Genomic DNA, 12,655 nt, shown 5'->3' on the forward strand with positions numbered 1-12,655 from the left:
GAATACATATAATTGCATACCAAATATAAGACACTCTAAGTGGAAATATAGATTAACATTTTATCTTTTATCTTCGTCATTTTTATTTTTTCGGTAGAAACATATATATTCTTTCTAATGATTATCAGTTTAAAGTTTAATGCACATGTTTGATTACAATAACGGACTATTCTTTAAGGTAATCTGCCATGGATTGTAATAACGATTTTGCGGCATACTCGTAGTCCTCAAAAGAGTTATAAATCTGGCAGGAAAATCTAGCCCACAAGCAACCATTATGATTAGCAATGGGTACGAAAGTCTTGTACTTGAGAGCCATAGACTTTAATACAGAGTCCTCAAAAGTTTTATATTGCACGGGATCTTTAAGTAGCTCAATATTGGCGTTACATTCATCTGCAATTCTCTTGATAGGCACTTCGACATTGACCATAGCAGTCACCAAGCTCTTATCATCATTATCTAAATACCTGGTCCCCCAAGTCTTGCTCACAGCAACTCCAACTTTGAGAGCTAGTTCATGGCAGTAATCGTAAATCGCCTGTTCCCCACCACATTCCATACGCCTAAACTCAATTGCAGCTTGAATACATTTCAATTGAGCCTGATAAGTGGTACCAGTGAAAGTGAATTTGCTAACCAACAAATTTTCCTCAACGTCATCCGGAAGCTTCAAGTCTTCATCTACATACGAATGACTTATAGGCAACGTCTGAATAGTATTGAAATGTTTACTATCAACGTACAACGCACAGCAGCCCCTCGGCACGTAGAGCCACTTGTGAAGGTTAGTTACAAAGAAATCTGGCGAGAAACTGAAATCATACGGTATCAAGCCCGCCGAATGGGCCCCATCTACCAAGGAGATAACACCGTATTTTTTACACAACTTTGTCAACTCGATGAATGGCATCTTCACACCAGGCATAGATGTAACTGCATCAAACATACAAAGCCTTGGGGAATGAGCTTTTATCAAATTTTCATAAATCTGTACAACTTCATCATCGTTCAAAGGATAGTCCAATTGAGCGATCACAGCTTCAATACCATACCTTTTTTCTAAAAACTTGACTACATTTCCACAACTGCCATATACTGTGGAAGCAAAAATGACCTTATCTCCCTTTTTGAATGGGAAACTCCTCAAAACCGTATTAACTCCAGTAGTTGCATTTTCAACTATTGCCAAATTTCTATAATCACAGTTGAAAAAATCTCCCAAGCACTTCAATGCTTCAACATAATGATCTGGCTCATTGAACCTGATAGCATAATCAGGAAAATGATCGGTCTCTTCCATTGCCGTTACAAATTTGTGGAAAATTGGCTCAGGCACTGCACCATATGATCCATGATTAACAGGTCGAACTTCAGGGTCAAAGTTTCTAAAGAACTTGTTCCTGAACGGTTTCCCAAAAGGAGTCTGAGGTCCTGATTCATCATTTGCGTAGCCTAGCAAACTTTTCAACGATTGCATCTCTGTTATCTTAAGTTATTGTCTGAAGATTAGGGATTTTTGGAAAACTGTTAAGACTATATACTCACTCATGTCACGAACACTGGTCGAGATAACATCTAAGCAAAAAAGCCTAAAAAGAGCATAAATCTACCTCAGAGAGAAACAATAAGGCGATCTTTCGTAAAAAGCACTAGGTTCACGCAAGAAAAGAGATAGTCATCTACTAAGAAGCTTCTTCATTCGTTGCGGGAAGCTGACTAGACGATCCCTACTACGACTCATTGAAGCACCGGGCTATATTTGCATGTAATAGAACTAAAGTGAATAGTGTTATTAGGTTTATTAGTAGAAAGAGTCACAGTAGAGGCCAAAGGGATCAGGACTCGTAAATCTCTGTATTCTGTTGATAACTCACGTTACCAAACTTTCAAGTATTGAGAGAATGAAGGGCTCAAGAAAGATTTCGCAGCCTTGATCTATGGAGCTCACTGTATATGTGTGGGGCACTAATGAAGGATGAATATGAGTCTGAATCGGTTAGGATTCTCAAGGCAAGGGTAATAGCGTAACGAAAGTGGACTGCTGTGCTCGAAAGAGATATACAACGAAGGAAGTCTCTTTTAAGGATTCTTCTTTAAACGGCTATCTGGTACAAGACGGCCAAGTCTCAGGGAAGTTTAGTTTAGGCAATGAGATAGTAAAGATGTATCTATTCTACAGAGAGTAGAACAAAGAGATCAGCCTAGTTTATATCTATGGCAATATTCAGACCTGGTTACAAGTAGTCTTGCGAAATGATATGCGATGAGTAAGATCTGGAGCAGAAACATCAAAAGAATCCATGACGGTGCCAAAGAAGGTGCAAGCAAGCTTCTTAGGTATCTTGTTGTAATTTCAATTAAATACTCTGTCAATACCTAGAGGACCCCTAAAAATCAATTCTGTACAATATTGACCAAAACCAAACGTTTTTTTCACCCATTCAAACGAGTGGATGCACATTACGTAGTTTATAACCCTAAAGATATCAAAAATAGCTCATAGTGCCTTCTAAATCCACCATTATAATGGCCCATCCGACGCTCTCTTTCACTTTACTCTCTTATGCTTTCTCTGTGTATGTCTAGCAACTTGTTTCTGTGGAGAGTGTGCATCGCGCAACCCGGATTCAGTTATTTTTCACTCAGATGAGAAGGATATTAGAAGCTTTCTTTTAAAAACGCAAGTATATGAACCATAATTCGACATAAGAGCTATCGGACTCTGATTGCTTTGTCATATCTTAGAAGCTATTGCATTTTTTTTTTGGCATTCTTGTTTCCTGATATTCTCCGAAGTCAGGTTGCAAAGATCAATATTAAGACTGGAGAAATGATTACTCCAAGATATATACATCGATGGGTAGGGAGTCCTTCCAGAACTATGATTGGAAATATAGGATATGGAGCCATAGGAATGCATCGAAGACCATTTTTCAATGCTATGAGGCTCTATACCTCTAATCCCAATGAAAAACAACTGAAGGATCAAGAACAAAACTTGAATCATTGGAAGAAGAACTTACCTGGTATACCTTCCAATAACAAACTCGCACCTTCCAATAAGGTTACTAAGGAACAGCTACTAGCTAATGCGAATAATTTCGTTTCAAGATTGAGGGTAAGACTAAAATGGATATTGAAACGTTCCAATAAACCATTTAATACGGATGATTACTCTGCATTTTTTTCGTGGTTGGTAATGGGTAATGTTTTGCTCATTATCCTAGCGACAACGACATTCTTTTCGCTAGTAATAACTACTTTCAACACTGTGTTTGCTCAAGAATTCGTCGCAAGAAAGCTTGGTGAGTTCATAACAAAAAACTCGAAATTAACTGTTACATTTGAACACGCTATCGTGCCAGGCTGGTCTGATGGAAAAATCAGCTTTCGGAAATGTTTTGTAAGTCGAAGGCCGAAGTCATCCAAGAAGTTTATTAAAGGATCGCAAGCGGAAGCTTACGCAGCAAGTTTGGAGAACAACTCAGAATTCAAGCAGACGGAAGAAGACGATGGCAACTACACACAATTTGACTTAACCATTGAGGAGGTTAATGTTACATTATCGTTTCAAAAGTGGGTCAATGGAACAGGGATAATCGAAACCATGGAGGTGAAAGGAGTCAGAGGTGAAGTCGATAGGACGCATGTACACTGGAACCCTGATGACGATGCAACGAACTATAAGAATGTCCATAAGCCCGATGATTTCGAGTTCGAAGACTTCAAGTTGGAAGACGTTTTATTCAAGTTACTACAACCGGGAGATTTTCGTCCATTCAGCGTAGCAATTTACAATTGTGAGTTATCGAAATTGAGAAAACACTGGCTATTTTATGACTTCTTAAATGCCAACATAATGAGTGGATCTTACGACAACTCTCTATTCACTGTACATAAAAGACAAAGGTTGAATGATTTTGAGGGAGAATCTCAGGTCACAAATGAATGGAAGCGTATTACAAGAATAAGGATTGACGCCTTGAATATCGATCATTTGAATAAAGGCTTAGAAGGACCCTTTGGGTGGATTACCAGTGGTAATGTTGACATGATAGGAGATATAATGGTGCCTCAGGATAATACGGAAATGACCATGAGTGACATAGTTGCCACAATCACAAATTCAATCAAAAGAAATGCAGAATTAAACCATGATCCAAATCAAGGTCGCTTGAAGTTAAACCGAAATGACTTTAGTGATATTCTGAAATACTTTGTCCTCGACTTGACTATAAGATTAAATAACGTGAGAGCAGTTGTGCCCTTCCAGGCTCCTGAACTTTCCTACGTCAACTATGCATTGATAAGACCAATTGTGGCATATATCAACTCACGTAATACTTTCATTGAAATCAAAAGTAGGATCGTGAAAAACATTGAAGATTTCAGTGGGTCTTGGACAGTGTATGATTCATTGCTCATGGATGATATTTCAGAAGAAGTCTACGATAATTTCGTTGATTACGTAGGAGACGAGGAGAAAAAGCTAGTCAGAGTGAGGAAGGTAGGATTCTGGTCATTACAACTATTATTCCAGCTAATTGTTTTCGGACTTGATGCATTAACATAGTATAGTTATTCCCAAAAAAAAATTGTTTTCTTGTATATATTTGATTACATACGTAATATAAGACTTAAGATGGCAATATAACTTACCAAGCTAACTATGCTTAAAAACAAGACGGAATCACCTGCTGTCTTGAACATCTCTTGGTCCTTATTGGGGTTGTAATAAAATTCTACTTGCCTAGACTTAGCAACTCCAAAGAAGTACACTATACAGCCGTAAGCCGTATAAACAGCACCCAATGGCATGAATTCTTTCGAAAACAACTTGAGAACTAGTAGAGCGAACGATAAGCATCCAATGGCTGTCCGTGTGTATGCCCCTTCGTACGTTCTTTGGTGTGCTCTGACATCTAATTTTCTCCCATTAGGGAGAGGATATATTGTTGATGGAAGTCTTTCACGCTGGGGTCCATATGGCGTTGAAGAATCCATCTTATGCCCGGCCAAAAGTATTCATTAAGTCTTTTGATACTCCTTAAATCATTGATATCAAATCCTCAATTTTCAACTCTCAAATTTTATATAATTCCTTTTGGTTGAAGCATAGCACAATCTGCTAACTGTTATAAATAGAGGTGCTTTGCAAGGTTCATACAAACAGTAACTAGAGCTGTCCTCGATTTCTTAAAGAAAACGTTGTACTTTACATCAAAAAACAGGTATTTGAAGCATACTGACCAACATCTTAAGATACATAGTTTATTTGAATGCCGGCAGCGAAGAGATATTGGGTCAAAGTTAATGTTCCCTCTACGTTCTTAACTAAGTTACCGTATTTCGCTCCTCCAATCTCCAAGACTAGAGCCAAGAAGATCTCTATTGAAGAGAAAAAGTCAGCACTTAATTCGGCAAATACTTCAAAGGTATCGTCCCCAACGCCTGGAGACGTGAATGGACAAAACCAGCAGAATTCAAAGATAAATTCGGGGTTGAAGGAGTCCTCAACGTCTGGTTTGACTATGAACAGTATAAATAATGATCTTTACGCTCTAGATAGAACAGGGAAGCCTTCTAAGAGATGGGTAAAAAGATCAGCTCAATTCAAAAACTTCACTGGATTTAAGATAAAGTATGTTAGGTGGAAGCAGAAGGAGATCAGAGAGCCCCGAGAGCCCAAGGAGCCGAAGGAGGGAAAAGAAAGCAAGTCTCGTAGCAAAGCAGCTATTGCAGAGCAGCGAAAACTATCCAACGCCGGACAAAACTCAGCTAATCAAGAAATCAAAACTGAATCATAGTCAGTTCATTACATATCACACTATATAGCTTAAAAGTAGTTTAAGAATAAAATATCACTTTTTATGGAATTTCTAGCCTTCGAAGTTCGGTATATTTTTCACAATTTTGATACTCATTATTATATCAAATTACTACTCAGTGGTGAAATAGTTTTAATGATGATAAACCGAACTAAAACGGGTTTGATATATTCTTATAGAAATATTACAAAAAGCCGTATTAGATGTTTGAGTTCGTCGACAGAGAATGAATCTTCAACGCAAGCTAATCATGCAATTTCAAATCGCCAATTATTGTATTCCATTGATCCATCTACTCCAGGATCAATTTTCTTCTTGCCCCATGGAACGAGGGTATTCAATAAGTTAGTGCAGTTCATGAAGCACCAACAAATGAGATATGGGTTTCAAGAAGTGATCACTCCTCTTATCTATAAGACAAAGTTGTGGGAAACGTCTGGTCATTGGGAAAACTACAAGGATGACATGTTTAAGGTTGTAGGGAATGATATATCCAAAGAAGAATCAGAGGCTGAAGAACATTTACATGAATATGGATTAAAACCTATGAATTGCCCCGGCCATTGCTTGATATTTTCGAAGTTTGAGAGATCTTACCATGAACTTCCATTGAGACTATCGGACTTTTCTTCTTTACATAGAAACGAAGCAAGTGGTGCACTTTCGGGCTTAACGAGAGTTCGTAGGTTTCACCAGGATGACGGTCATATATTTTGTGAGTTGAAGCATATAAAGCAGGAGATAAGAAATACGATTAATCTAATAAAAGAAACATATAAAGTGTTTGGCATTGATCATAGCAGTATCGAATTTTATCTTTCGACTCGTCCTGAGGAGAAGTATATTGGGGATTTAAAGACTTGGGAACAGGCTGAAGCACAGTTGACCTCAGAATTAAATGACAGTACCGGCGAAGGAAAGTGGAGCATGAGACATGGTGATGGAGCGTTTTATGGTCCAAAAATTGATGTTTTGTTGAAAGATGCGTTTGGTAAGAAGCATCAAGTTGGAACTATCCAGTTGGATTTTAATTTACCTGAAAAGTTCAAATTGCATTATGTGTCGCCCGACGGATCCCGTGAAAATAGACCAATAATGATTCATAGAGCTGTATTTGGTTCACTCGAGAGGTTCTTCGCTCTTTTGTTGGATCATTATAAGGGAAAATGGCCATTTTGGATCAATCCTAGACAAGCAGTTATTCTTCCTGTCAACGATAGCCACGTCGCTTTCGCGGAGAAGTTGCGTAGTCAGTTGGTAGGTGATATTGCCAGCAACGAGTCAGATATTTCACCAATGACAGGATATAATTTTTACGTTGATGTCGATAGCCGAAGTGAAACAATTGGTAATAGAATCAAAGATGCTGTTGAAAAGGGATATTCATATATCTTGATTGTCGGTGACAGAGATATAGAAAAAGGCACCGTCGCAATAAGATCTAGAGATAATCGCAAAGTGAGTAATATGACCATTGAGCACATTTACAAAAAGTTTGTTGAGTTAGAAAGAACTTATTCTTAGAATACAAAATAGTAGCATAGAAGAACATGTAAATAGTTATAATACATTGAGTTATTCAAGTTCCATCGTATCTTGAAGTAGTATACACATTTATTGTCTACCGTGGCCTTTGCTGATAAGTATTTTTTCAATTTCAGCCCAAAAATCTTTCACTATCATTTTATCTCTGAATCTCTTCTCGCCCCTGTCCACTTTTATTTCCCTTACGTTCCAATCACGGATTTGCTTTGGGGTCACATCACCAGTGTAGCTCACATAGTAACCTGTGTATCTTTGAAACAACAATTCTGGACGTGAATATTTATACTTGGAAAATTGCCATGATTGACCTGTAGTGAAGATGGCTATTACTCTATCCCAGTATTCAGGTTTTGTAAACATGTCAGTATTATCAACTACCATTATTCTCTGAGCGGCAGACACCAACCTATCCGATTTGTGATTGATTGTAACAATGCCACTTGTCTTTCTAGAGGGAGGGACAAATTTCCCGTCTTCAAGGAACTCTTTAATGTTACTTAAAGATATTAAGGCTGTCGATGCTGGGGAAATGATAATAATAGGCTGTTTTTTGGGCGCTGTTTTCGCCTGCTTTTGATGACTTGATGATGACGGTTTGGATTTCTTCAATTGGCTGATAAATCTCTTTGCGTCTGATATGAGGTATCCGAAATCAATGTTCTTAGATCCCCTCAAAACAGCATTGTGGTCAACGCATTCTCTCTCAAAAGCATGTATTCTTTCTAACTGGGGATCTGTCAACTTTCGTTTCTTTGAAACTGAGGTACCATTTTGGGATGTTGAATCCGCTAAATCCTCTGAAACTTGGACCTCTTTCGCCTCATTAACATCATCCTTCACAAATGCACACGTATCAGAATTTCCATTAAGCCAGGTAGTAAGCTCAGTTTTCACCAAGAACTTAAAATCTGGAATACCTAGCTCTAAACATTCATTTTTGTAGTCAACGATAGATGATTTTTCATGTAACCAACAGAATACAACCGCTCTGAGTGTCTGGGGCTTATCTTCATTATAAAACTTGGTTACTTCGTCTAAAGGGTACTTCTCTGTCTCTTCTCCGAACTTTACGTCCGTAGCATCTTTTATCAGTTCAGTATCTTTTTCTTCACTTCCATCCACAATAATGAACGAAATCTTCTCTTTTTTAATTGTAGCACTCCTAAGTGCATTCAACGGATCAACATGGCTCATTTCACACGGATCTATCGTTGCTATGCTTCGATTATATGAAAGCTGTTGACTGAGGCAAAAGTGATAGTAATATAATATTATGTATATCGAGAAAGAAAAAATAGACTCCGCGCACTATAAGAAGCGAACTTGTGCTCTTTTTAGTATTTACGAAGCTTTAAAGGGATAATGATACGAATTGTACCATGGATGAAGGAATAGTAACACTGTGGTTGGATCTGGCATCTCATACGCTTCAGAAAGCTCAAAAGATTTGCACATTAGCACAAAAGCTGCTCCAAGTTACCAGCCAGAAGTTGAGTATACAATTACCGGACCAGTTGGAATATGCTGACTATATTGCAGAAAGTTTGAAAAGACAGCAACAAATTGTCCATACAGTAGTGGAGTCACTACAAAGCAGAGTGGAGAACATGAATAGACATTGGAATGAGCAAAGGACGAAGTTGCTCGAGCCAGCTATAAAGGAGCTTGATAGTATCCTCGCTCAGTTGCAAAAGACAAAGGTGCCATCTTACCTTGTAGAAGGAGAGTCGAGCGAAGAGGAGAGAGATTTGAGAGGGTTCATATCGCTTGATGCGATTGATTTGCTTAAGGAGAATATACGCATATACCAGAGCAATTGTAGAGGTGTGATGACATTAATCCTGGAACAGCTTCAAGAGAACATCATAGAGAATTATCTGGTTTCAACAAAGAGATACAATAAACTTTTAAAGCAGTATAATGAAGTGGTACCTGTTTATTTGAATGTCAAGCATAAGACTTCAACCTCACCATTTGAAATTACCAATCTTATAAACTCTATATTGAAGGAAAATGTTTCACTAGAGCACGAGTTAGTTAGCATCTTAAAGATGCTTACAAACCACTATGATCAATGTTCTCAAGGGGTTCAGCTTTTTAAACAGGGAAAATCTGCAGAAATCGATTTGAAAGTCCTTGAAACGGACTCATTAGAGTTGCCTGATGTTCTTAAGGAATTAACTACTGTTTATGACATAATTGTCAATAACGAAGCAAGAGCGCAAAAGTTTTTGCAGTCGACTGCCACGTCGATGGAGTCTTCCATTTCGATGATTAAAGTGCAATTAGCGCAATATCGCTCTTTCAAATCTATCCATGTATTTAGATTTTTGATCTTATTTTCCAGAGGTCAAGAGATACTAAATAATTGTTCCTTGACTGACGGAACTAATTCTTCAGCGATAGAGATCTACTCCAATACCATAAGGCAGCTTGTGTACCATTACACCCAATTTTTCCAGGTTTATAAAACAAAATATCTAGCTGAGTTACACCATGAACAGTATATCTATCCTCGAAAGTTTTTCAAAAGGTTGACGGATTTTCTTAATCATGACCTTCAGACTCTCCAACAAGAAGAAGCCGAAAGAAGAAGGAAATGGCTTTCTAAATACGGGGATTTCATACCGAAAGAATTCAAATTGCCTGGTGAATATAATCAGCCAGCTATTTCTCAGGTGATAACCGAAGGACTTGACGATATTCAAAAGTTATTTAAGGATGGGACATTTGCAGAGGACGCTAATGAAAGAAAGCTTATAGAGCTAATGATGGCAATGAAATCTCTAAAGTAAGTACTTAAATATTGCACGATGATATTTATTCTCAATACACACACTATGCATCTTTATTTATATTGACTTTTATAGTAAAACAATTTTTACCAATCGAATTCTAAACTTAAACGATACGAGGGGCTTGAAATGACTGGAGTCAGGCGTTACCAGTCCCTTTCATTCGCCAAAGCGAACTCGAGTCCCTCTGAAGCTGATGAAATGAATGATAGAGCAAACGAGAAAGCATCGCATCTGATGACTGGTATGATGTCAAGATCACTTGAAGATGAATATTCAGATTTAGAAGAACAAGAAGAAGAAGAAGAAGAAAACGAAACGGGCAGTATGAAAGAGCCCGAGTGGCTAAGAGAACGACCAGGAGAGCCAAAGGAATCTGAGCATGTTGGAAGATATGGTATTGGTGCTACCTTGTTGATGAAAATGGGCTACAAAGAAGGGAAAGGGTTGGGGGCTCGAGAAGGTGGGATTGTTAATCCTATTGAGACAAAGTTACGACCACAGGGAATAGGTGTCGGTGGAATCAGAGAGAACACGAAGCAGGAGGATGAGATTTCAGTTGAAAGTAGTGAAGATGAACTGAGAATCCATACTAAAGTCGGCAAGACAGAGACAGACATCAGCCTCAAGCTATTTAACATTATAGACGAGCTCACAGCCAGTGGAGTAGATATTCCGTTATATATGAAAGAGATCTCAGACCAGGCATCTTCGGGAAAAGTTGTTTCAGTGCCTAAAATGCACGAAGTATTCCGGCTTCTTTTTAGGTTTAAAGAAGATTTAGACGAAACAAAAAACCAGGAGGCTTTTCTTTCCTACCAGATTGAGAATATAGAGAAAACAATAGAGGAGGACAACTTAGAATTAAACGCGGAACAGGACTTGCTTAATAAGTTAGACTCTTTTCAAAGCAGGCATCCAGATTCGGAGGCAGAACAAATCTCATTGATCACCGACACTCTAAATTCCATAGCATGTGAACCTTCAAGAAACGCTAAGTCAGCTGGTTTGGCATTAGCATCAGTGGCGTCGTCTTTTGTGGGGCATATTTTTAAAAATGAACTTCAGGCCTTTCTCAAAAAAGATCATAAGTATTTACAGGTATTAATGGAATGGACTTCAATTTCGAAAGATATCCAGAAAGCTAGTGAAGGGAGGTTGACTTTTTGGGATTCGATGATGGTCAATCACATTGAGAAAAGTTTGAAAGCTCAGATAGAGAAAAATATTGACCATACGATTTTGCTTGAAGTCATAGAGTTCTTAATAGAAGCGCCCATACTTCTAGATAATATATCTGCTATTTCGAATAGAGTTGCCAGAGATGTCATCTTACCAAATTTGAAGAAAGAAATTGAAGAATGGGATCTCAATCGGACATGTGATGTTTCACCACCCTTGCATCTAATCGACTTTATTTCAGTATTATCCGTTGAAAAAACTTCTTTAGCTCAGAGCTTGATTTCGATGGTTTCCGCCAAATATATCCAATATATTGATTTCCACAATATAGATTCATTTTGGTTGACATATTTACGAGATGGAAAGAAACAGGAGTATTTGGAACACGTTGTGGCACCAGAGTTATCCAGGCTATTCAAGATATGGTCCGTTGCTCTTAGCCACTTTATAAGCGATGAAAAATTTCAAGAAATTTCCAATTCTTTCCTCCAGTCCTTGTGCTCTTTCTTGGATAGAGAAGAATGGAACATGTTGTCCGAAGACTTTGAAAGACTAGACCTTGCATTCTTTCTAATGTTTGAAACTGATTATGAAATAATTGATGATGCAAAAGTGATATTAGTTCTTCAGTTTAAAATCTTTAATGCTTGGTTGCAGACCTTATACCGATATTTGACCTCCTCAGTGAGCTCAGGAACGATTCTCAAGTGGTTTCGCAAATGGTACGGTTACATAGAAAAAAAAGTCATTTTACTTGACTTAAAGGAAGAAGTAGTAGCTTTACTTGATTGGTATTTCAATTCTGCTTTGAAATATATTGAAGAATACTCTAGCGGTGAAAAACTATCTAGCTTAGAGTTACCTTCGATCCAGGGAAACTCTTTCCCATCTTTTACTACAATATTCAAGAAAAGTGCTCTGGCATCTAAGACATCAAACGTTGAAGGAATCCCATCCCATCAATTGCTAACTTCATTTAAGGACGTAGTTACGTCTTATTGCTCACAGCATAATATACTCTTCATGAACTTGAAGAATAAATATCATCCCACGTTCGGTTTTCCTATATATCAACTTGAGGGCTACTCAGGACGCAAGTTATTAGCATATATCCAAGACGATGTCCTTTGGATCACACCAAATTTAAATTTTGAAGAATTAGAAGACTTTACTCCAATTAGTTTGGATGAGCTATCTAGTCGTATATAGAGTCCAATATAACATTGTGCGACAAAAGTTACATCTTCAACTCTTTAACTTATAGTAAGAATACTCTTCAGGATCTGCTCAACTTTTCAGTCT

The 12,655-nt window shown here is 37.9% G+C and overlaps 8 protein-coding genes across 8 annotated transcripts; 5 read left to right on the forward strand and 3 right to left on the reverse strand.

Annotated features, from left to right (window-relative positions):
- Nucleotides 1-166: 166 nt before the first annotated feature.
- Nucleotides 167-1,480, reverse strand: PRCAT00003789001 (uncharacterized protein; the record flags this gene model as incomplete). The annotated part of the gene is made up of 1 exon (XM_062953741.1): nucleotides 167-1,480. The coding sequence occupies one exon, from the start codon at nucleotides 1,478-1,480 to the stop codon at nucleotides 167-169; it is 1,314 nt and encodes a 437-aa protein (XP_062810514.1).
- A 1,353-nt stretch (nucleotides 1,481-2,833) lies between these two features.
- On the forward strand, nucleotides 2,834-4,576 carry PRCAT00003790001 (uncharacterized protein; the record flags this gene model as incomplete). The annotated part of the gene is made up of 1 exon (XM_062953742.1): nucleotides 2,834-4,576. One exon carries the CDS (start codon nucleotides 2,834-2,836, stop codon nucleotides 4,574-4,576), a length of 1,743 nt encoding a protein of 580 aa, XP_062810515.1.
- Nucleotides 4,577-4,620: 44 nt separating this feature from the next.
- PRCAT00003791001 (uncharacterized protein) lies at nucleotides 4,621-5,007 on the reverse strand (the record flags this gene model as incomplete). The annotated part of the gene is made up of 1 exon (XM_062953744.1): nucleotides 4,621-5,007. One exon carries the CDS (start codon nucleotides 5,005-5,007, stop codon nucleotides 4,621-4,623), a length of 387 nt encoding a protein of 128 aa, XP_062810516.1.
- A 275-nt stretch (nucleotides 5,008-5,282) lies between these two features.
- On the forward strand, nucleotides 5,283-5,810 carry PRCAT00003792001 (uncharacterized protein; the record flags this gene model as incomplete). Its single annotated transcript, XM_062953745.1, has 1 exon — nucleotides 5,283-5,810. The coding sequence occupies one exon, from the start codon at nucleotides 5,283-5,285 to the stop codon at nucleotides 5,808-5,810; it is 528 nt and encodes a 175-aa protein (XP_062810517.1).
- A 156-nt stretch (nucleotides 5,811-5,966) lies between these two features.
- Nucleotides 5,967-7,355, forward strand: MST1 (threonine--tRNA ligase; the record flags this gene model as incomplete). The annotated part of the gene is made up of 1 exon (XM_062953746.1): nucleotides 5,967-7,355. The coding sequence occupies one exon, from the start codon at nucleotides 5,967-5,969 to the stop codon at nucleotides 7,353-7,355; it is 1,389 nt and encodes a 462-aa protein (XP_062810518.1).
- A 90-nt stretch (nucleotides 7,356-7,445) lies between these two features.
- On the reverse strand, nucleotides 7,446-8,570 carry CDC73 (Cdc73p; the record flags this gene model as incomplete). The annotated part of the gene is made up of 1 exon (XM_062953747.1): nucleotides 7,446-8,570. The coding sequence occupies one exon, from the start codon at nucleotides 8,568-8,570 to the stop codon at nucleotides 7,446-7,448; it is 1,125 nt and encodes a 374-aa protein (XP_062810519.1).
- A 185-nt stretch (nucleotides 8,571-8,755) lies between these two features.
- Nucleotides 8,756-10,171, forward strand: PRCAT00003795001 (protein kinase regulatory subunit; the record flags this gene model as incomplete). The annotated part of the gene is made up of 1 exon (XM_062953748.1): nucleotides 8,756-10,171. One exon carries the CDS (start codon nucleotides 8,756-8,758, stop codon nucleotides 10,169-10,171), a length of 1,416 nt encoding a protein of 471 aa, XP_062810520.1.
- A 129-nt stretch (nucleotides 10,172-10,300) lies between these two features.
- On the forward strand, nucleotides 10,301-12,562 carry PRCAT00003796001 (mRNA splicing protein; the record flags this gene model as incomplete). The annotated part of the gene is made up of 1 exon (XM_062953749.1): nucleotides 10,301-12,562. One exon carries the CDS (start codon nucleotides 10,301-10,303, stop codon nucleotides 12,560-12,562), a length of 2,262 nt encoding a protein of 753 aa, XP_062810521.1.
- Between the last annotated feature and the right edge of the window lie 93 nt (nucleotides 12,563-12,655).

Source organism: Priceomyces carsonii (genome assembly GCF_900007245.1).
Source record: "Priceomyces carsonii strain CBS4050 genome assembly, scaffold: Debaryomyces_carsonii_scaffold_4, whole genome shotgun sequence".
NCBI lineage: Eukaryota > Fungi > Ascomycota > Pichiomycetes > Serinales > Debaryomycetaceae > Priceomyces > Priceomyces carsonii.